This window comes from Prionailurus bengalensis, chromosome B1, assembly GCF_016509475.1.
Source record: "Prionailurus bengalensis isolate Pbe53 chromosome B1, Fcat_Pben_1.1_paternal_pri, whole genome shotgun sequence".
Classification (NCBI taxonomy): Eukaryota; Metazoa; Chordata; class Mammalia; order Carnivora; family Felidae; genus Prionailurus; species Prionailurus bengalensis.
In genome coordinates, this window is record NC_057344.1 from 105064090 (window position 1) to 105089057 (window position 24968).

At 36.6% G+C, this 24968-nt stretch overlaps 1 protein-coding gene across 6 annotated transcripts in view; it reads left to right on the plus strand.

Annotated features, from left to right (window-relative positions):
• Nucleotides 1–24968, plus strand: part of PDE5A (phosphodiesterase 5A) — a 142647-nt gene that overhangs the window by 53445 nt on the left and 64234 nt on the right. For all 6 annotated transcript variants that reach the window (XM_043569467.1, XM_043569437.1, XM_043569486.1 and 3 more), the window contains exons 4-9: nucleotides 2652–2723; nucleotides 4363–4452; nucleotides 6816–6953; nucleotides 9461–9528; nucleotides 17068–17176; nucleotides 18132–18219. In XM_043569467.1, the coding sequence (XP_043425402.1) occupies nucleotides 2652–2723; nucleotides 4363–4452; nucleotides 6816–6953; nucleotides 9461–9528; nucleotides 17068–17176; nucleotides 18132–18219 (565 nt within the window). The remainder of the gene's footprint in view (nucleotides 1–2651; nucleotides 2724–4362; nucleotides 4453–6815; nucleotides 6954–9460; nucleotides 9529–17067; nucleotides 17177–18131; nucleotides 18220–24968) is intronic.

The window sequence follows — 24968 nt, forward strand, 5'->3', positions numbered from 1 at the left end:
TATCCCCTGCCCCTCCCAGCTCTCGCCTACCACCCCAGGTCAGTCTGCAGATCACTGACCAGGTTGAGGGTTATCTGTAGCCTGCAGCCTTGGACCATAATGAGCTCATTAGCCCACACCGGCTTTGTTCTCATTCTCAAGAGACTCTAGTGATCTAAACTGACCAATGTTATCATTTTTACTGGTCTTGATTTCAGAAAATACATTATGCCACTGATTTGCCTCTTTTAAGACTAGGAAATTAACTGTTCTCTCACTGTCAATTTATGGTGACATCATGATCAACTAAGACGTTAATACAGTTTGGTGACCATTTAATAAACAACTAGCTTTTTGTGTCTTTCTATTTTTGAATGAGTGGGAACTTTACTTTCTAGCTTGAGTACATTGCCTCACACAGCTCCACATGCATGTAGTGCATTACTGCATCCTTTTTTATACTGCGTAATCATCTGAGAAGGTTTGCCTAAGACTCTTTGTATCTGTTTGTAAACTTCCCTTCCTTAAAATGAAGATTTAAAATTTAAGTCTTTCTTTTATAAAGCCGTTTACTAAAGACAAATGAAAACTCATATGTTATCATGTCTGAGAAAATGCCTCTTTACCCATATTATGTGCCCCCTTCTGTACTCATAGCAGTCTGTGGGCATCTGTATCATTGAACTGATCACACCGTCCTATGTGCCTTAAGTGTATGTTTGTGCATCACCCGTTCTTGACCCAGAGCTCCTTCAGAGTAGTCTTTCTCCCCACTGTTGTCTCTCCTCAGTACAGAGTAGACACCTCAGTAGTTGAAATAACCAGGCTGTACTGATCGCACTGTGTATTAGACCCCAGTGACCCTCAAGTGGCTCCTGTCAGTTACACTCAGGTAAACATGCTAATCTGCAACCCAGACATTTTTGACCATAGACATAAGTTTTTGTGTGCATTTAGTCATTGAGATTGGAGCATCTGAACATCTGTTAGCCATTTTCAAGAGCTAAAGGGTACACACAAAAAAAGGGAGAGTTGAACTAAAGACAACAAAAAGGTACAGGACAATTGGGGAATTCTGCTTTTTTTTTTTTTTTAACATCCCTTTACTCTGTCATGGGTCATGGAGGAAGGGTGTTGAGAAGATCAGAAAACTACATCAAATAAAAATGCATTTCCCCTTCCTTGTTCTGCTCTCCTAGCCAAGAATTTTATATCGTTTTTTAGAGCTAAGGGACCAGAAGGAGCTGAGGAAAAAAGGGTGAGCCACACACACAAAACCAAGGGCTTTATTTTTCTAAAGTGTAACCATTTAGGGGATAATAGCTGTTCCACTGATATTAAATCACACAAGGAAGGAGAAAGTAGAATTCCTAAGAGGAAGGAGGAAAAAAACAAAAGGTAAGTTTTGAAGATCTTTAAAAGACTAAAGCAATTATTCAGACTGAATCTGGAATTAAACAGGTAAGTAAAATACACTTTCAAGCAGAAGGAAGAGAAGGTTCTTAGTTGCTACACCTTTTGTGGAAACTTAAGACATATTCCTAGAGTTTGAGCTCAGTCTTCTTAAGATACAGTTTACCTTTGATTCATTGGAAGTAAGACTCAGCCTGTTAATTCCTGTGTTGGGTTTTCAAGAAAACCTCTTTTCCCAAAAATAAGCCTATTGGGGGTAAAACAATATTTAAGGTCAGAAGTTTCAAAGGAAGTTGGACTACACCCCTACATTAGAAATTATTTTTCACCCTAATTGGCCACTGGATCCTGTATCATTTTTAGTAAAAGACCATGTTTAACTAAACCATTTGAAATATTATATTTAAAGCTAATATAACATGTTCATTTTATCACACATTTAATTTGGATGTGACAGAAATTTACAGTTTATTTTTCATCCAAAAATCTTGAAAAATATTCACTTAAAATGTGACGGCCAACAATATTTCCCACAATGCAGAGTGAAGTCACAGAATCAAATATGGTGGGACCCAAAAAGCTGACAACATTCGAATTCTTATTAGACAAGACAGGGGCATGTGGGTAACTCTGTCAGTTAAGTCTCCAACTCTTGACTTCGGCTCAGGTTATGATCTCATTATCGTGGAATTGAGCCCCACATCGGCTCACTCACGCTGAGCATGGAGCCTGCTTGGGATTCTCTCTCCCTTTCTCTGTGCCACTCTCCTGGCTTGCATTCTCTCTCTTTCCCTCTCTTTCCCTCTCTCTCTCTCTCTCAAAATAGATAAATAAACATTTAAAATATATAAATTAAAAAAAAAGGATGTAGCAAATGATACAGAACTAGTTCAAAGCTGAGGGGTTTTGTTTTGGTTTCAAAGTTTGTTGCTATTTTAAAGCATACGTAGGGGCGCCTAGGTGGCTTGGTCGTTTAAGCATCCGACTTCGGCTCAGGTCATGATCTCACAGTCTGTGAGTTCGAGCCCCGCATCGGGCTCTGTGCTGACAGCTCAGAGCCTGGAGCCTGTTTCAGATTCTGTGTCTCCCTTTCTCTCTGCTGCTCCCCTGTTCATGCTCTGTCTCTCTCTCTGTCTCAAAAATAAATAAACGTTAAAAAAAAAAAAGCACACGTAGAAATCCCTCCATAAACACATTTCGGTGAATTTATACCAGTAATTTCAGTCAGTGAAATTGCCACTTTTTTGTCCTTATACCAGGTTGTTGGTGTAGCCCAGGCCATCAACAAGAGATCGGGAAATGGTGGGACATTCACTGAAAAAGATGAAAAGGTACCAAAACTTATGTCTGCTGTGATGTCAGTGTAGGAAGATGTTTTCTCTTTTTAGTGTATATAGACTTAGCTATTGCTGAAATTGTTGATCACAAAAAAATCACGGTTTAAAATGGTCTGAAATGTTCAAAAGTGTCTCTTTCCTATGGCTAACTACAGTGCTGACTTTGAGGTCCTAGGGGTAGTCAGTCCTCAGAAACCCCCAACTACCTCCTCACTGTGTCACCAAGTCCCCTGCCCCCCAAGGGCTGTGTGCATGTTGGGGCCATACAGAGGGTGACACGGTATTTTAACTATCTCATTTACCTTTCATCACTGCTATAAATAAAGTCAATGCTGAGTAAAAACCCCTGAAGCTCCAAGTTCAGAACTCCAGGTCAGCTAAAAATTGGAATTGCCTCCTGGGGAAGCAAATTTCAGAATGTTTTATAAGCTTTGCACACAGACGGTGGGGCGCCAAGGTGTGAATTCAGGCTGGATGATGTGAATTTAGCTTCAGAAAGAGCGGCAGTCAGCATTATTTTATTACTCTTCCCATCCAACTCTGAAGGAATACATTCCATGCACCACATCGACATGCTTCCCGTTTAAGGACGGAAGCCCCTAAACCTGTTTATAACTTCATTCTGTCAGTAGGTTTTATTATTTCTCTTCCTGAATATGTAATTATATGTATATCGTGGAGCCTACTGAATTCTTCTTATTCAAGACTGTCGCTATTTATGTCCCTCCCCTGAAAATTAGTAGGAACGTTTGGAAGACATTCAAACAAGACAGAGTTATTTTTGTCTCCATGGTGTAGGCCGTACTGGCACTTATGTTGGTCCCCATGTTTTAATTTCTTCAGAACATAGCAAGTACCTTTTAAAATCAGTGTAATAGACATCTAGTCTCCTATTCTGTTAATGACACCTGAGAATATTTGGTGGGGAACATGGTTCTAGAATGGCTTTGTATTTATATTTCATCATTTTCCCATTAAGGTAATCCCTTCTTGAAAGAGTTGCATTCATAGGCTGTATCATCTCTGGGCAAAATAAGTATAATTGTAAATAAAGTATGCCATGGACAGACTTGTTTTAGTCAATAATTAATATAATTGTGAGTATACCACTATAAAATAGTGTACTGTGGATGACGATCCGTGTTAAAAAATATACTGAAGCTAATATTATATACAACATATGGGACTGTTACTGCCAGTATTCTCCCAATAAGTATGTTAGCTTTCATTAGTCCCAGTAATAAGTTACAGGCTATTTATATAGTCTCAGCACAGATCCAGCTCTTAATATCATTCAGAGACAACACCAAATTTTGCATAGGGTGAATTTCAGTTTCAAATGGCATAAAGAGATCTGTGTCCTACTCCCTCCCGTTTTCTCCTTGGTAATTTGTAACTAGTGTATGACTTTAGGGGATGGTGTTAATACTGGTCATCTACTTACTGTACCAGTTAGCTAACACTTGCTCTGCATCAGTTCCTAATTCTGTGCAGAATTAACATGGACCCTTTGGGCTTTCTAATATTTATTTCAGCTATAAATACTTTGGGATGCCTTCTGTGTTTCAGATAATATAACAAGACAGTTTTGTAGACAGTTCTTAATTTGGCTGTTGTCTTCCCTGTTTTCTAGGACTTTGCTGCCTATTTGGCATTTTGTGGTATTGTTCTTCATAATGCTCAACTCTATGAGACTTCACTGCTGGAGAACAAGAGAAATCAGGCAAGTCTGATTACTAAAGAGAGCGTATAGGAATTCTTTTTTAAAAAAATTGTTTAATTTTTATCCAGGTAAAATATGTGTATGATTAAAAATCCACTTAATATTTTAGCTGTATCTTCTAATAATTTTTTTCCATTTCCTGTATTCCATGCTCTGTTGCTTTATCACTGTTAGAAAATATTCATTAACTTAAAACAGGTGGATTTATTTGATTTACCTCACTCTGTACTTGTCATTATCCTGTTCCACTAGTATCATTACATCTGTTTTAAGTTACTGGATGGGTTGCATTCATAATGTTAGATACGGCTGTTAGTTCTTGCCCTATCAACTAGAGACATAATCTGTTGACTCTATGCTTTGTAAAATGAGGATCTTAGCATCCCTCATCTTTCCTTCCCAACTGCCATGACTTGCCTCTGCTTTTCTCATCAGACCTTTTTCTGTTGCCCACATTGATAACATATATGTTGTTCTACAACCATGGTTAACTTTTAGTAAGCTTTAGTTTAATTCTCAAGTTGTGATTTAAAATAAAGTGTTTATAAGTACCGTGACTATGTAAATGTTCATATTACATTTGTTACACAACTTTCAGTTTTTAATGATGTTTCTGAATTCCATTCCTTTTTTTCCCCTTGAACTTTTCCCCTGAGTGTAGAGTAGCCTTCATGTTGTTAGTTTTTCCCCCATACTAACCCCCATGTTAGTTAATCCCCCCATTATTTAGGCATACTGTTGAGTTCTTTTCCTTGGAGATCTCAAAGTTGAGGTTTTCCACCATTTCTCTTCCAAGCTGAATTATATCTCCCCTGCCTGCTGTATAGGTGTCATCATAGAATTTTCCTTCACTGCTTTCTCAGAAGGGCTCCACTGGTTGTCCACTGGATCCCATAACTCCTTCTTTCTCAGTTTATGCCCTTGTTTTATTGCAACATATTCTCAATTAATTTCTTGAGAAAGAGTATTGATCGGGTAAGTTTTCTGAGTCCTTGCATGTTCGAAATTGCCTATTATATCATCCTACCAGTTTGGCTGGGTATAAAATTATAAACTGAAAAATCACTTTCTCAGAATTTAGGGGTGGTGCTTTTGTCTTCTAACTAGCATCCCTGTTGTACTGATCCTTGGCTCTGTGTAGGTGTTTTGTTTTGTTCTGTTTTTTGTCTAAGCTTTTCATATCATGTCTCTATATCTTCTTTTTACAAGTTAATTTTATAATATGACTCTTTTTCATTTGTCATACTGGTACCTGGTCATCCCTTTCCATCTGGAGGCTTAAACCCTTCCTTTCTATGTAATTCTTTTTCATTACTTCTTTGATAATTCCTCTCTCCCACCCTATATTTTCTCTTTTTAGATCTTGTGTTAATAAAGTATTGGATCTTCCATTGCCTTTGCCTACAGTATCTTCCTACCTGGTCTCCCTGCTCTGTTCTTGCCACCCATTAATCTAGTCCCCATTTTTACAAACACAGATACAAGCCTGTTACTTTCTTCCTGCAGTCCATCATAGTCCAAACTGCTTCCAAAGACATACAGGATTTTTGAGATTCCTTCTCCACTTGAGTCTGCAATCTCATCTCCCCAACTCTCCTCCTCGCACTCTATAGCTTCTCTTAAAACTTGATTAAGACTTATAGTGTATGCTACCCTCTCTCAATTTAGTTGCTTTTGACTGAAATATTTCCCTTTCCCGCTTCACCCAAATGATGCCTGCTTATCTCTCAGGGCTCAGCTAGCATAGCATCTCCTCAAATTTTCTTTGACACCCTTTCTTCCTCCTCTATACACAGATATTCCATGAGATTAGAAGACATTCTATGGAATTCAAAGGAAAGAGAAATTACCAGGAAAAATCACAAAAGGACCTCTTCAAATTTTGTCTGTTTTGGACAGTATTAACTGTGCTATGTGAAAATGCTGATAAATGTTGATCTCAGAAGTTTGGAACAACAGCAATGACAGTGTGTTTTATGTATCAGATAGTATTCAAAATGCTTTAGAAATGTTCACTTATTTAGTGCTTACAATAATCCTATGATTTGATATTATTATATTACTGTTATCCCCATTTTTAAGGAACTGGCCCTACATCACAAAGCTCACAGGGAGGGAAAGCAGGATGAAAAACTGATGACTCCAGTTTCAGAGTCTGTGATTGTAATCACTATACTAACTGTACTAACAATCAGTATGGAAGCTCTGGTAGTAAATAGAGACTTACGTATTTAATACTTGAATGCAAACTTGGTTGCAACTTGTTAGACTGTAAATAAACAACTTATAAATTGTATAAATCATTGTATTGCTTTAATAATTACAAACAATTACTAAATAATAAACTAAATTTTCTTGTCTAGGTGCTGCTTGACCTTGCTAGCTTAATTTTTGAAGAACAGCAATCATTAGAAGTAATTCTAAAGAAAATAGCTGCCACTATTATCTCTTTCATGCAGGTGCAGAAATGCACCATTTTCATAGTGGATGAAGATTGCTCCGTGAGTACAGAGTATGACTTCTTTATTTTTAGAAAGACAGAAACCTATGTTCCTTAAAGCACAGCTTTTAAACCTCATGTTAGCCTCAAATCTCTCGATAAAACCCAACTGTTTATTGTTTATGCAAAGCCAATCAGAGTATGAGCTGTTCTGGTTGAACAGGGGTAGAGGTGAGGTGAGAGGATGCCTTCCATGCACCATTTCACCTTTGTGTCCGTCCACTAAGTGGTTACCATGGGAATATCCGTGTGCTGCTTTTGTCAATGACTACACTACCTTGATGGAGAAATACATTGTCATTATGGTGTGCAGACCTTTTGTGGTCAGGAATAGTGGTGCCCTGGTTGCGATGAACAAGTAGACCCCCATTCTGAGTGGGTTGGGAATAAAATTTTCTTTTTATCAGAAATCGGCTAGAGGGGCGCCTGGGTGGCGCAGTCGGTTAAGCGTCCGACTTCAGCCAGGTCACGATCTCGCGGTCCGTGAGTTCGAGCCCCGCGTCGGGCTCTGGGCTGATGGCTCAGAGCCTGGAGCCTGTTTCCGATTCTGTGTCTCCCTCTCTCTCTGCCCCTCCCCCGTTCATGCTCTGTCTCTCTCTGTCCCAAAAATAAATAAACGTTGAAAAAAAAAAATTAAAAAAAAAAAAAAGAAATCGGCTAGAAACCAAAGGGCATGGCCCAATAGAGGCAATATTATTAAAGGTACTTGTTAGTCCTAAATCCTTTACCAGCAATGGAAAACCACTAAACTGTTCTAATTGGCATATTTCAATCCATTGATGTGTAATGTAAAGAAACAGATGTGTGTGGAAAGATGGAGTATTCTCACCGAGTGCTGGTTGCTTCTAGACAGGCCAGTTGAATTCACGGTTAGAATCAGAGCTCCTAGCCTAAAGCAGTTTTCTTCTGTGCAGTTTCTTTCCCTTTTTACCTATGAACCACTACTTCTGGGATATATCTTTTTATGTCATTTATTTTCTTTTTCCTTTAGACCCTGAGAATAGGCTCTTCATTGGTGGGTTAGGAAAGAGAGTGGGGATCACCACTTGTATAGTCTGTTGTAATCCATATATGATATCTGAAATGATGGGGTTTTGGGGAAGTAGAATAATAAAAGATATATTTATATTAAAATTTCAAAAGTTGTTTTAGATAGTAAGACTATACTATATGACTCAACATTTTCTGAATCATTTTGTGGTGTATGGGTGTCTAAGTCTCATTAACTGGATATCAAATGAGAATTTACTGTGGTAAGGTAGTCAGTATTCTCTTAGATACTATTTCATAGTTTCAGTCGGTTACAAAGTCCTTAATACGGAGATGATTGCAAGTAGCTATCCTTTTAAAGTTCAGGTCAGAACTCATTAATGCAGTAAGTCAATTTACAATTTTTGCTCCGTGACCTGTTTTTAGCATTTAATTTTTGAAAGTTATATGTAAAACACTGCTTTTTTAGACAACTTAAATATCACTTTATTTTTTTTAATTTTTTTTTTTAATTTTTTTTTTTTAACGTTTATTTATTTTTGGGACAGAGAGAGACAGAGCATGAACGGGGGAGGGGCAGAGAGAGAGGGAGACACAGAATTGGAAACAGGCTCCAGGCTCCGAGCCATCAGCCCAGAGCCTGATGCGGGGCTCGAACTCACGGACCGCGAGATCGTGACCTGGCTGAAGTCGGACCCTTAACCGACTGCGCCACCCAGGCGCCCCGATATCACTTTAATTAACATTCAGCTCATGCGCCTACCGGTTAACATCTGCCATGGCAGCAACTGACTTGGATCATTGGTGCTTTGCAGTATAGCTCAGCAATGTGAACATTAATGTATTTTGTTCACTTTTTAAACCAACTTAATTTGTTGAGTTTGGGAATCAAGTGGCTTGATGTCCATTTATACAATAACTTTTTGTTTAAAAAGATTTCAACATGAGCAAAAATCCAAATGTAGGAAAGAAAGGACTCAGTTCTTCTCTCCCCAAATTAAACTAATATCATTGTTTTATTTGTGTGTTTCCCTCCAATTCTTTATTCAGTTGCAAATGTAGCATGGGTATGAATATGTATTCTGTTTTTTAATGTAACTTCCAAAGTATTTCTCTGTGTTGCTAATCTTCACAATTATTTTAATGATCTCATAAAATATGTCTTTTAAAAAGACCTATCAACAGCAATCAATATATGCATAAAAGCTAAAACGTGGATTTTGAATAACTATGGAGAAAATTTGAAGCTACCATATTCATTAACACCTGGTAGAAAAACAAAAAACAAGTAGTATGCAAATGAGCGTTTTGCAAGTGAATATCAGAAACTGGTAAGAACATGGGAAGGCAACTTGAGGCTGTCAGGAATGGAGTACTTGTGTCAGTTTAGTCTAACTTGAAAAATATCACAAGTATTGTCATCTTTCCTCAGTTACACACACTTACATGTGTGTATCTAGATAGATTTCATTACATTGTCAAACTTATTTCTCAGTCCATGTTGTCCTCTGTTTTCAGGATTCTTTTTCTAGTGTGTTTCACATGGAGTGTGAAGAATTAGAAAAATCATCAGATACTTTAACAAGGTAAGGTAACTTCTCTGTCTTTATCAAAAGTCCAGCTGGCCCTTGAACAACACGATTGGAACTGTGTGGGTCCACTTATACATGGACTTTTTTCAATAAATACAGTACACTACTATAAATGTATTTTCTCTTCCTTATGATTTCCTTAGTAACATTTTCTTTTCTCTAGCTTATTTTATTGTAAGAATACGGTATAAAGGGGTGCCTGGGTGGCTTAGTTGGTTGAGCATCCCACTCTTGATTTTGGCTCAGGTCACGATTCCAGGGTTGTGGGATTGAGCTCTACACTGAGTGTGGAGCCTGCTTGGGATCTCTCTCTTGCTCCCTCTCTCCCTGCCCTTCTCCCACTCATGCTCACATTCAAGAGAAATAAATAAACATAAAAAGGAATACAGTATATAATACATATAACATACAAAATGTGTGTTAATCAATTGTATGTTACGTGTGAGGCTTCTGGTCAAGAGTAGTTATTAAGTTTTGGGGGAGTCCAAAGTTATATGTGAAGTTTTTATTATGTGGAGTATTGGCACTCCTAACCCCCCATCGTTTAAGGGCTAACTATATGTATAATACTGGCTTAATAGTTATTTTGTGACCTGTTTAAGACATAGAAGCTATGGGATGCTTTCCCCCACCCCACCAACCAATAATTTTATTCCTGAAAATACTTTACGCTTTGATGACAAAGTTCCAGTGTTTTTTCCCCCTACAGTTGACCTATAGGAGAATTCCCGATATAGGGAATGGTGTCAAAATTAGTATAGACCTATGTACAATATTTTTGTGGACTGACTCATTTAAGGCCCACAAGTTTATATTGCAGTTATATTTTTCATTGAATATTGGACACTCACTGGAAATTTTATAGGCTCCTGAACAAACTTCTCTTCAAGTGTGCTGTGATTTGTAAGCAGCCACAGGGATTTAACTAGTAACAGAAGGAAGCCTATGATCTCTGTCACACCAATACATATACCCAAAGGCTAGAATCAAACCAGATCTCTATTGCAGCTCATGTGTTTGTCATATTTTCTGTAATTTAAAAATTTGTATTAATTTTTTGTTGTGGTTATCACTTGGATAATAGAAAATATTTATAAGATTGAGGTTAGAGATATCATTGCCCCAATTTTATTTGTGCTTTTTGAAGAATTTTGATAAGGACTTAGAATAAACTACCAAATGTTCTTTCTCAGATTCCCTTTTCCATCCTTAGTAAAAAACTGGTGTTTTTTGCTTAAGTGATAGGCTATTCTGAGGAATACAAGTCTGCAGGGTAAAGTGACTGGAATTCTTAGGTATAGTGTTATTTATCACAGTTTTCATTGTTCATTTGTTTCAAATTATTTCACCCCCTTAAATAACTTATCTCAAATTTCTCAATGTTATTTTATCCCTAATTGTTGATGTTATATATAAAAGCTTCATATGATCATGGAAATAGAACATTGTCCTAACTTTACTATATGATACTAAAACTTTACTATTTGATATTTGATATTTTTTACTACAGTTAACCTATTAGAGATTATTTCATGTAGTGAATGGTATTGCTATCAGTAAAAGTAAAATTGTTATTAGTAAAAGTGCTATTAGCTTCAGTGACCATGAGTCCTTTGAAGATAACCTCTGTGCAAATCTAAACTATAGAACATTCTGTAAGATAACTGGCCTGGTCTCTTCAAAAAGTCAGTGTCATTGAACAAAATGGAGGGAAGTACTATCTTGGACGTGATAGCCAAATGCAATGCATGAATTTTGGTTATTTTGATTAAAACAACTATCAAAAAAAAGTTTTTGAGAAAAATTGGAAATCTGAATGTGGATTGGATTGTAGATGTTGATGGGGGGAATAATCGTTACTTTTCTTTGGAATTAGGAAGATATTGGGGTTAGCAGGAAACTTTTTATTTTTGTAAGATTCATTCTGGTGTATTTAAGGATGAGGTATTAGAATGTCTGTACCTTCCTTTAAAATGGCTCAAAGATAAATAAGTAACTATATCTAAATTTAATACATTTAAACAAGTAAATATATTCACACATACATACGTAGATAAAACAAATGTGGCAAACATTATGAATTGTGGAATCCAGAGTAGGATATTCATTTTATTTTCAACTTTTTTGTATTTTTCAAAAAGTTCATTAAAATTAGAAGAAAATGTTTACAATAAAAACATTTGTTGTAATAAATGCAATAAAAAAATTGGAAATGGAAGATCTCTGTAGATCATGTAAAGCAGAATTGCCTGAGTTTACAGCTGTCTTCAAGAACAGAGTACTTCAGTGCACAGCCTGGTTCTGTTCAACCCCTGTTACGACTGACCCCTGGTAGGTCTGAAGACCTGTCTTTTATTCTCTTCTGCCCCTCGTGCTCTCCACGTTTCCTATGCTCTTATGTCTTCCCTCATCAAGATGGAGACACCTTTGACCATGGTGACTTAAAGTTTAGTTGGTTAAGTGATTATATGTATATCAAAACTGATTAGTTCTAGACTATTACTTTTAACACTGTGATACAATGAAAGACCTTTTCTCTCATTAAAACAATTCGAGGAATTCGCAAAGGGTCAGATGTAACTTGGGGGCATTTGGGGAATTCATCTGATTCAGAAGGTACAACTGACTTAAACGTTTATTGCTAACTTGGGCCTGGAGTGCGTAGTCAAAGTAGATAAACCATGGTATCACTCTCTACCTGAGATTTTTCAGCTACCTGGAGTTTTTGGTTCACAAAGATAAAACTGACCTTCACTTCCCTCTTGACATTGCTGGTCATGACAAGTTTATATCCTATTACCATGTGTATTCTTTTCCTAAGCCCCTCTGTGCACCATTATATTTTCTGGCATATTTGACATTGTTTTAGTAACTTTTGGGTCCTTTCTGAATGTGTGATAATAAGCCTATGTCTTGGTGAGTATTGTGTGTTTCCCTTTTAATAAGTGCTGGTATCTACTGCCTGGATCAGTTATGAAGTTTCTTATTCTTAGGAAGAGCATTAATATAATTTTGGTTTTATGATGCTATGACATTTTTGTTGCTTTAAAAAATTTTTTTTAATGTTTATTTTTGAGAGAGAAAGAGAGAGAGAGACAGAGCACAAGTAGGGGAGGGACAGAGAGAGAGACACACACAGAATCTGAAGCAGGCCCCGGGCTCCAAGCCTTCGGTACAGAGCCCGACGTGGGGCTCAAACTCACGAACTGCGAGATCATGACCTGAGCTGAAGTTGGACACTTAACCAACTGACTGAGCCACCCAGGTGCCTCTTTGCTGCTTTTTATAAAGAATGCTTTAGAAAGCTTCCAGATAAAACACATGTAAATATTTGATTCTTTTACTTTTCAGATTGCATAATGAATTGCTATATATGCAAATATAGACATACATTTAATGTATTTACATATATCCATAGGTATGATACTTTATATTAACACTATAAAATGATGAAATGATATGATATAAATGATATGAAAATGACATAAATGATATAATGACCATATGTGGAATTTAAAAAAACAAACAAAGAGACAAACCAGAAAATAGACTTTTTAATACAGAAAACAAACTGGTGGTTGCCAGAGGGGAGGTGGGTGAAATAGATAAAGGGGATTAAGAGTTCATTTATCTTGGGGCGTGTGGGTCGCTGAGTCAGTTAAGTGTCCAACCCTTGATTTTGGCTCAGGTCTTGATCTCACAGCTGGTGAGTGCGAGCCCGCATTGGGCTCTGTGCTGACAGTGCAGGGCCTGCTTGGGATTCTCTCTATCCCTCTCTCTCTCTCAAAATAAAAGTTTTGTTTGTTTTTTTTTTTAAAGAGTTCATGGGGCGCCTGGGTGGCTCAGTCGGTTGAACAGCCGACTTCGGGTCAGGTCATGATCTCGCAGTCCATGAGTTCAAGCCCCGCGTCGGGCTCTGGGCTGACAGTTCAGAACCTGGAGCCTGTTTCAGATTCTGTGTCTCCCTCTCTCTGACCCTCCCCCGTTCATGCTCTGTCTCTCTCTGTCTCAAAAATAAATAAACGTTTAAAAAAAAAATTAAAAAGAGTTCACTTATCTTGATGAGCACTGAGAAGCATATAGAATTTTTGAATCACTGTATTGTACACCTGAAACTAATATAACACTCTATGTGAATTATACTTGAATAAAAAAAGAGTAAAATAAAAAAGAGCATAAAATGATGAGTTATATACATTTACCTTTGAATATATGTACAGCAGCATATGTCTGTATAATCACATTTTATGTATTGGCATTTTGATTTTTATTACAAATTCAGCCTGGTCCTCTAATTTCTAATGAAAGCTCAACAACCCCAGTGATTTGGTATGATAGTGACCTCTACTGGTAAATATGCATTTTAAAAAAGTGTAGTCTTATTTATTTGATTTATTTTGAATAGTGTGTTCCCTCTCTGTAGGCAAAATGGAAGGCATTTTTCCATTTATTTTTGTCATCATTCCAAGATAGTCTTAGTATAAAGATATTCTATAAAGGATAAATAAATAGGTCAGTGTGATTACCTTAAAAGAGAGTAATTTCATGGATCATTTTAACTGATTCATTAACTAATTGTATAGCATTTGAAAGTATTCACTGATGCCTTATGTCAGCTAAACACTTAAAGTTAGCCTTTTAGCGGTGCCTGGGTGGCTCAGTCGGTTAGGCGTCAGACTCTCGATTTCAGCTCAGGTCAGGATTTTGCTGTTGTGAGATCGAGCCCCACGTTGGTCTCCATGCTGGGTGTGGAGCCTGACATTCTTTCTCTCCCTCTCCCTTTGCCCTTTCCCGCTTCCATGCAATCTCTCTCTCTCAAAAAAATAAAGTTAGCCTTTAATTAATGATACAGTAAAAGGCCTTTTGGTGATACAACTCGTCTTTATTTTTATAAAAATTAGATATTAGGCCTAATTTTGCCAAACCTCTGAATTAGAAATGATGTGTAGTGACTTCAGCATTTTGAAAAAGGACTAAACCAATATTGACACTCACCAGCAGACTCTTCATTATGTTTCTAAAGTTGTTTATTGATAGAATGCAGGACTCTCCAATTCTCAGTCTTAAACACTTTGCCAATCCAAACTCTCTCCCATGAGATGAAATGCTAGGCAATTTTATGATGTCAGCTGTAAGCAAATCGTTCTTTTAGGCATTCATTTCAGTTGAAAAGCATGACTTAGTATTTGTCCAACCAACCTACTAATTATCTTTTATAAATTAGAATAACACATTGAAGACAGTTTTGAAATGTTAAGTGTAAAATGAAAATAAATATCCAGGGTTAACATTATACATAATTATTAGAATCACATCATCAGTGAGATAAAGCACAGTAAAGCTGTTGTGAGTTGGGTTGCCTAAGAGTTTTGGAAGGGAAGCTCGTCTCCAGGTGGTGGGAGGTTTTGGAGTTTCTGTGCTTCGTTTCATAAGAGCCATCCAATTAGAAGGGAAAAAATGATATTTTAGTGCTATAGTCTCATTGTTAGTTAACTTGATGTTAATTTATAAATGCACATTTTTATCATAAAATGAAAAATGGATAGAATTAATTCTTTAAGCTCACTTTCTTGGAATATATATACTAGTTAATACTTGTTATTGATTTTTGTATTAGAAAACAGAATTATAGTAAATACAGTAACACTATAAAAAGTAGTAAAAAGGTTTTTACAATTTTTTTTTTTTAATTTTTTTTTTCAACGTTTATTTATTTTTGGGACAGATAGAGACAGAGCATGAACGGGGGAGGGGCAGAGAGAGAGGGAGACACAGAATCGGAAACAGGCTCCAGGCTCTGAGCCATCAGCCCAGAGCCCGATGCGGGGCTCGAACTCCCGGACCGCGAGATCGTGACCTGGCTGAAGTCAGACGCTTAACCGACTGCGCCACCCAGGCGCCCCAGTTTTTACAATTTAAAAACCTGTGGATACTAAGTAGATGAAGAGCATACACTCTGAAGTCTGACTGAAATTTAAGTTCCATCTTTTACTAGCTGTAGGGCTTTTTGTAAATGATTTAACCCCTCAAAGCCTCAGTTTCTTCATCTGTAAAATGGGGATACTGATAGCGGGATTATAGTCAGGACTAGATGAGATAATATACACAAATGCTTCAGAAAATTTTTGGCACGCGTTAAGTACCAAGTCAGTGTTAGCTGTTGTTTCCATGTCTCTGTGATGGAGTTTTCTGTCTTTGACTTGTATAGCCTGTGATTCGCATTTAGTTCTAAAGCACATACATTTCTCACTGTGTCCAAGCTCCATGTTCCTGTCTTCTCAATAATTTATTCATATACATCCATTGATACTCACTGTGCAAAAAGCAGTGGATGTCACAGTTAGCCCAAGTTCTCCAAGAAGCAAATGCCAAGACTAGATTAAATGTGCAGGAAATTTATTAGGGAAACTCCCCGTGAGGCTAAAAGGGGACAGAGCTAGGAGAGCTGTGGACCTCCACACAAGTCTAACCTAGAGTGAAAGAGAGGGGAAAGAAGGGATGCGGGGGGATGGGCAAAAGAGGTGAAGGGGTAGGAGGTACAGGCTTCCAGTTATGGAATGAGTAAGTCATGGGGATGAAGGGCACAGCCTAGGGAATATGGTCCATGGTATTGTAAAACCACCTGTGTGGTGACAGATGGGAGCTACACTTGTGGTACACAGCATAACATACAGAATTGCTGAATCCTGGGGCACCTGGGTGGCTCAGTCAGTTGAACATCCAACTTCGGCTCAGGTTGATCTTGCAGTTCATGAGGTCAAGCCCCACATTGTGTTCTGTAATGACATCTCAGAGCCTGGGGCCTCCTTTGGATTCTGTGTGTGTGTGTCTCTCTCTCTCTCTCTGCCTCTCCCTTGCTTGCACTCTCTCTCTCAAAAGTAAGTAAATATTTGAAAAAAGTTAAAAAAAAAAAAAGAATTGCTGAATCCCGTGTTGTACACCTGAAAGGAATGTTAACATTGTGTGTCAACTATACTTTCAGAAAATTTTTTGAAGAAGATAAATTTTAATTTAAAACAGTATCATAAAATATCTCAAAGCAGAAAAAAAGGAAGAGAGAAAAACTTAATAAAATTCTTTCAGGCATGTTTGATTTTCCCCTTGGTTTGAAATGTGTGAACGATTATGGGGGTGGATAAAGCAAATAACTGAGGAAGTAGAACAGACAGGGACTGGACCTCAGTCATTCTATAAGCTGATGAAAAAATAAGACATGCAAGAAAATTTGTATGGATTTTACATAAATGGCCCAAAAATCAACCTGCCTATTTAACGGTGGTAATAGCACTACTTATGACATTTTAAAACTTGTTTTAGAAATCTGAATAATAATGGGTCTTTGTCTTTTCAAAACATTTAAATTGTAATAACCACCTAAGTTGTGAATCATCACTTTTAAGGTGCATTTCCAATTAAGACATACACTTTACCCTATAATTTAAGACTAGTGTAGATCTCTTATCATTTATTTAACTCTGTTTTACCCATGTTTTTTCACTTCACGGAAAGAACTCATATCTGTTATTTCCACAGGGAGCGTGATGCAAACAGAATCAATTACATGTATGCTCAGTATGTAAAAAATACTATGGAACCACTTAATATCCCAGATGTCAGTAAAGACAAAAGATTTCCCTGGACAGTAAGTAAACCAGTTTTAAACTTGGAGCTCGAACACTGTTTTCCCATCAGATCCACACTTACAAGGACTCTTCAGCTGAAGGTCTTAGAACTGGCTCTTTCAGAGTGATCTGCTGAAGGAAAATAAAATAGTTCATAACATCTCTTAAGGGATGGTTAGCTGTACTCACATATTTTTCCCTCTACTTGGATCAATTTTTTAATGTGTAATAATGAACTATCAACTAATTTTGAGGCAATTTATTACCTACTTAATGTCAGTGACATTCCTTAGATAATGTTGCTATAGTTCTTGAGTTTATCCTAAAAAATTAAGTTCCATTTGGCTCAAACTTATATAGCTGGTAATCTACTGCAGTGAGCAGCTCCGTGGAGAAATGAGTATATTTTCTTTGACAGCAAAGCTACAAAGATCAGTAGGATCTCAGACACTGAAAACTTTAAATTGTCATGTTTTCTGTCTCTGGAAAATCATTGCACTTTGAGGCAGCTGCCTTGATTTTGTTATTTGCAAATCTAGAAGACCCAATATGGGCAATAGAAACAGTGGCAGTCCTAAAGAAACACAAGTTTGTAGCATTGGTATCCCAGATAGTGTAGTGCTTTTTGGATTCTGCCCACCTTGTTAAGTTATTGAGACATCCGCTACACCAGTATAGTAAATAACTGCATAAATATTTGCTTAATATTACCGTAAGTTGCTTGGAAAGTTTACAATGAGAAAAAAGAAATACAGGATATTTATTACTTTTAATAATGTAAAGACTAATTGGTTTATATTGCATTTACGTGAACTTCATTGTTATTTGTACATTTTCTGCACTCTGATGTTATCTCAAGCTAATAAAAGATGAATATATTAGTGGTTTTAGATGTCCAGTATAGTTTACATAACACCTAATGGGCAAATCAGTCTCTTCATAATTTGTACCTGTTTTATTTTTGTTTTTGTTTAGAATGAAAACACAGGAAGCGTAAGTCAACAGTTCATTAGAAGTTTGCTTTGTACGCCTATAAAAAATGGAAAGAAGAATAAAGTGATAGGTAAAGCCTTTTACTAACCCATACTCTGGACTTATTAAAGAAAAAATGTATTTCCAGAAGCTTTTTTCCTTCAAGTGTAAATTTAAGAAATAAAATGTGTGAAAAAAGATAAAAATTGGAATAATGAAAGACGTTTGAAATAATTTTACATTGATAAATGTTGATAGACATTGTTAAATATCTTAACTGTAACATATTTTTGTAATTATTATAATGCTATTTCAACAGAATATTTGTTGAAAAATGATGTGTTGGAAGTTTGTAGACTGAGAAACATTAGGTCAATAATGTGTGTTGTTTTAGCTATCACTTCATGGCTCTGATTTTCTGTTAAATATGTGGTTTAGAGTTTAGAAGGTATTCATTTGTTCAAAAATATTTATTGAGCACTCTGCTGTTCTAGTGATCTGGAATAAATCAGCAAGCAATGTGGAAATCCCTGCCCTCAGGGAGCTTACATTCTAAGATTATAGAAAAATGTCTACTTCAGGAATGCTGGAAGAATGCATCCTCAGAACAAAATGGAATGATGTTTCCTATTATTGACACTTTTATTTCTTGGCATTACAAGTTATATTAAGAGTAGTACGGAAAATATGAGGTTTTCTATGTCAGCCGTGCATGATTGACACGTGAAAATAGTCTGAACTGTTAACATTGTCCCAAGAACTTGGAAATAAAGGAAATATGAAGGCTTTCTAAAGGCTAACCTTTTAAATCAAAAGCCTAATGAAGTAAGGCTTAGAAATGTCAATTTACCTTAAAGTAAAAGTCTGAATAGTTTCTAGGTTGCAAGACTTAACTATAATTTTATTGAAAGAGGGTATCAGAAAGATGGGGGAGGAGAGGTATTATTAATGAAAATAGAAAAAAAAAAAGACAAATACCTATCCAGATTCTGTCCAGCAGTCAGGGAATTTTTGTCCCTCAAGTGCAGATGGATGTAGTAAGTTGTGTCAGTCTGGGTAGAGTATTCTGACCAAGTGGCGAGGCCATCACTTAGGGGGCAGTGGATGTAGCAGATTGTAGCCATCAGTGATTCCAGTGCCTTTGCTGGTGCACATCCTTCTTGCGAGACAGATACACCAGGGGATACTATGAAGCATCCCACCAATCAGACTTCCCTTGTTCTGATTATTTTTTTCCCAAGGTAGCTTAACTCATAGGAGGAGAATGCATTATTCATATACTCAAAAATATATGGATGGCTCTGACAGCTGTTTCTAGTTATAAATCAGTGAATTGGACTTGAGGCAATGGCCTGGAGTTGCAGGTGCACATACTCCTATTCCCTGGGACAGATCTGTTTCTTGCTGTACGTGAATATTCTGCTGTTAGATATCAGTCTTGTGAACTTAGTTACAGTGCCTCTACCCCCAGAGAAATGGCTCTGTCTTCAGTCATGGTAATCTAGTTTCTAAGGCTACAAGGCCAGGAGTCATATCCTGACTGTGGTGTGACTTGCCTAGTAAAGTCTCTAGAAACCAGCCTGGGGACTCCCAGCGGAGCTGTTTGGTCACCTGCACTCTTCACAGATCTCAGAGAGAAAAGTAGAGGCTGCTGAATACATAGTATGGGAATTTTCTTTTCAAGATTATCATCCATGAGTTTGCTAACATAAGCAATAAGGAAACTGACAAGGGTGCCTTACAATATGATACCAAGTAAATGTTATATTATAAAAAATTTATTTGGTCGGGAGCGCAAGGTGAAAACTACATGGTAAATATTACGCTTTTTTAAAAGAATGCTTTTTGATATAAGCTGCCTCTGACCTTTGCAAATGTGAAGTGAAATTCCAGAAGGGATGCATTATTTACTAGCAAGTTTTCATAATGAGGACTGAGTGGCAACTTGCTACATCAGGTCAGATCTTTGCTTTTCCTCAGCAGCATCTCTTTGGAATAATAATTGGGAATGGGGAGTAGCTGCAGGAAGTTCTCCATCAGGCTTTGTCATCACTTGACACAAATGTGAGCTGGTTCAGTGAAGTGCAAACAGCCCCAGGTGGGGAGGGGACTCAGCATCCATTTGGCTCCACTCTTCCTGTAACCATTTAAAACATGAGCACATTATTCACCTCTGCCGAGTTGAACCTTTCAGATCTGTTCACATTCTGTGATCCTGTCACGTTTCCTTCAAGTGAGCAAAAAAAAAAAAAAAAAAATCAAAAATACCAGTTGAAATGATCAGACTTGGCATACATTTTGTGTCACCCTACTTGATAACAGAGCCAAAAGCAAGCAAATGTTATCTTTGGAGAGGAAAAATTCCCTATTAATAAAAAGAAAGAAAAAAATGGGGGTTTTGGTGGAGGCTCAAGTTGATTCCAAGAAAGAGAAGGAACATTTCCAGTGCTCCCTGCTGCTTAAAAGTGTGACAAAACAGAAAATTTGAATTCTTGCCTGTGTTTTGTGCCCACAGATGTGGCATGGAAAATGTCATGGCTGTAGATAATTTTTCTTGCATATCACAGGCCAGATTCCTCTATTATGTAATTCTAATAGAGAATCCCCATAGAGTTTCATGCGGAAAGGCAGACAGGACCATGTGTTTTTTGTAATCTTCCTTCCCCCTCATATTTTTCTGTTACTGACATTTAGATGAAATTATAGACATTAGACCAGTGTGAGGCCTGTTGTATTCCCTGAGGCATTGTTTCATATCAAATGTTTTCTTAGTGCTCTGGCTAATAGTGTTTCTAGAGTTTTGCTTCCAGTGCTATTAAGGAAATATTTTTCTCATTCAATATTCATTTATTTTAACCAGTTATTTCCCCTATTTATTAGGCTAAATATGCCTTTTTCCCAAATCATATTTACCAGGAATTCTTACTGCTATTTTCCATGCCCATTTCAGGACAGATTTTGAAGAAATTAATCCCATTCCCATTCCCCCCCCCCAAAAAAATGTTTAGAACATCTTCACTTTAAATAACTTACATTTTTATCTCTTTGTTAATGAAAAATATAACAAAAATTGTAGCGTTATATTACACATTCTTGATTGTGAAGTATGGGAAATATGTACAGTTGATTCTTCAAGGGAATTAGGGGGGACTGACACCCCCTCCCATGCAGTCTAAAATCCATGTATGACTTTTAAATCCCACCAAAGTTAACTACTAATAGCCTACTGTTGACCGGAAGTCTCCCCAGTAACAAAAACAGCTGATTAACACATATTTTATTTATTATAGGTTTTATATACTGTATTCTTACAATAAAGTAAGCTAGGGAAAAGAAAATGTATTAAGAAAATCATAAGAAAGAGAAAATACAGAGAAAGTACAGTTCTGTACAGAGAAAGTAAGGAAATTACAGAGAAAAAACTGTACTTTTCTGTACAGAGAAAGTACAGTTCTGTACTGTATTTATCAAAAAAAATGCACATATAAGTGGACCTCACCATTCCAATCCATGCTGTTCAAGGGTCAACTGTATTTCTTAACTGAATGTGTGTTCTAAACTGATTGCTACCCTAACCCTCTGCTCATGTCTGTGTTGCAATTTGATTCTAAGGCATAGATAACTATTCTAAAATTATATGTTTAAATTTGACACTGCTTCACTTTATTTTTCAGATGAAGTGTTACCATTTGGCCATATCACTAACTTCTCATTTGCTTATAAAAATATTTGCTAGGATTTTCCCAATGCAAGTATAATGAAACTGTGCAGTGTCATCCATGGTACACATTGCCTATAATGCTTAAAGTTATCTGGTTTTTTTCTCACAGAATTGTAAATTATGCTTAGTTATAATAAGTTCCAGGCAATGAGACTGTAGGGACAGTAATAATTGGAAGAAAATGAGAAAAAAATTAAACTAAGAATGTATAAATTAGAATTATAAAAGTGAAAATATATAAAATAAAAATAAATAAATCAAAGGATTATAGTTTTAAGAAATTATTGCAAAAATAGCAAGAAAAACTTTATAGTAGCACTAGAAAACAGAAGATTACCTTTACTGGACTAGAAATAGTGAGGGAATTTCTGGAAGATATGAGGTATATGTCATTTGTAAGAACGCATTTTACACAAAATGGGAAAAATTTGAATAGAGATGACAATAATAATATCAGACAAAGTCAAATTTAAGGTAAAAACATACTGTAAAGGGTCACTTTGAAATTTATTAAACTTAAAATCCACCAAGACAGTGTAATTGTCATAAATATTTCTAATAAACTAGCATCATTGATATATAAAAGCCAAAGCTATTAAAAATAGAGGGAGAGGGGCGCCTGGGTGGCGCAGTCAGTTAAGCGTCCGACTTCAGCCAGGTCACGATCTTGCGGTACGTGAGTTCGAGCCCCGCGTCAGGCTCTGGGCTGATGGCTCAGAGCCTGTAGCCTGTTTCCGATTCTGTGTCTCCCTCTCTCTCTGCCCCTCCCCCGTTCATGCTCTGTCTCTCTCTGTCCCAAAAATAAATAAACGTTGAAAAAAAAATTTTTTTTTTAAATAGAGGGAGAAATGGACAAAATGGAAGTCTTTAGAACACCACATCTCATAGAAAGTTAAACTCCAGGAAAAAATAAGGAAACATTAGCATTAATATAAAAAAACGAAGTGGATTTAATAGGCAGATATAGATTTACTTTTGTATTTCATAACCTAAAAATACAAATTCCTGTCAAATATCAATCAGAAACTTACAAATATTAATGATACTCCAACCAGAATGGATGACCACTCTCATGAATCACAATGCATTGGAATTGGAAATGCATAATAAAAGGACAAGTGGGAAGGAAAATTCTCACTTGGAAACTGAAAAGTATTCTCCTTTGTGATGATGGAGAAATCAAAAGCCAAAATGAGAGTACCTCATTTTAGAAAATTGATGGTTGTATCAACATAACATAAAAACTCAAGGCATATGGTCAAAGCTATGCTCAGAGGAGAGATACAGCTTTAACTGTTTTGTTATTATTAAGAAATAATAAAGTCATTTGAACTAAGAATTCAGTTGAAGAAATTAGAAAAACAGCACCCTCTCTTTCTTACTTCTATGCTGCCCCCCAATAAAGAAATAAATAGAAAGCAGAGAAAAGTAATTGATAAATTCATGAAATGGGAAGGGATAATGAAAAAAAGAGATAATGGGGAAACAATAATAATAAGCAAACCTGCAGCACATATAATGAGGATAATAAGAGAAAAACACAAGTAACAATGAATAAAAAATAACAACTATTGCCCAGAGGAAATTCTAGCCAAAGCAGAGAGGAGGAGATGAAACAATGTGAGATACAGAAAAAGAAAAGGCAAAATAAAACAACTTCCAGATGATATGATTGTGAAGTGGAAAACCTAAGAGAATCAGCTGAAAGTATTTCTCTACAGAGAGTTCTAAAACTTCCTGGTTTTAAAATTATTTAAAAAAATTTTTTTTAACTTTTTTCTATTTTTGAGAGAAAGAGACAGAGCGTGAGTGGGAGAGGGGCAGAGAGAGAGGGAGACACAGAATTGGAAGCAAGATCCAGGCTCTGAAATGTCGGCACAGAGCCCAGTGTGGGGCTTGAAGTCACAAACTGTGAGATCATGACCTGAGTCCAAGTCGGACGCTTAACTGTGAGCCACCCAGGCGCCCCACCTGGTTTTCAGATTATTAAAGAGAAATAACTTTAATATATCCCAAGACAAATCTGTTCAAAAATAATAATGGAAAAAGCCCATAAATAATAGTAGCAAAGAATAAATTTAGCCAGAAATATGTAGCGTCTTTATGAGGAAAACTGTAATAGTCTACTGAATAACTTAAAAATCTTTAGTAAGTGAACTAACATAACATTTCCTGATGATAAGAATCTATTTTGTAAGATGTCAACTTTCCCCAGATTAGATTTATATCAATTTTAATACATATCCTCATAGGGTTTTGTTTTTTTTTCAAAGGGAAGGGGAATTCCTGACCAACATTTATAAAACTCATCTGAAAGAATATCATATAAAAAGAATCAAAGAATAAAAAAAAAGATTTGGTCTATCAGAAATTAATGTTGCAAGGGGTGCTTGGGTGGCTCAGTCGGTTGAGCCTCCGACTTCAGCTCAGGTCATGATCTCACAGTTCATGAGTTTGAGCCCCACATCGGGCTCTGTGCTGACAGCTCAGAGCCTGGAGCCTGCTTCGGGTTCTGTGTCTCCCTCTCCCCTCCCCAACTCATGCTCTGTCTTGCTCTCTCTCAAAAATAAATATTAAAAAATAATAATGCTGTAAAAGTAACATAATTAGAAGTATCATATGTGTGCCAGAAAAGATGGCAAGATCAATGGAATGCAATAGAAAGTCTAAATGCACGCCCAATCTGTTACATATATATTAGTGTTATTGTATATAGTAGAGTATATTTCATTGTTTCTAAGGTACCATTGGTTGAAAGACTTCATTTTCTATAGTTCCAATAAAGAAAAAAAAATAATTTCAGTTAAACTATGACAAGCAATTGATTAGGGTGCAAACTGATTTCAAAAATATTAAAATATGGGGCACCTGGATGGTTCAGTCAGTTAAGCATCTGACTCTTGAATTCAGCTCAGGTCACAAACTCTAGGTTCCTGAGATTGAGCCCCAAGTCAGGCTGAGCCTGCTTGGGATTCTCTCTCTCCCTCTCTCTGGCCCTCCTCTGTTTGCACGTGCTCTCTCTCTCTCTCTCTCTCAAAAATAAATGAATACATATTTTTTAAATTATTAAAATGTGAAAAAAGTACCTAGTAGTTGAAATAAGTATGACTTTAGTGTTT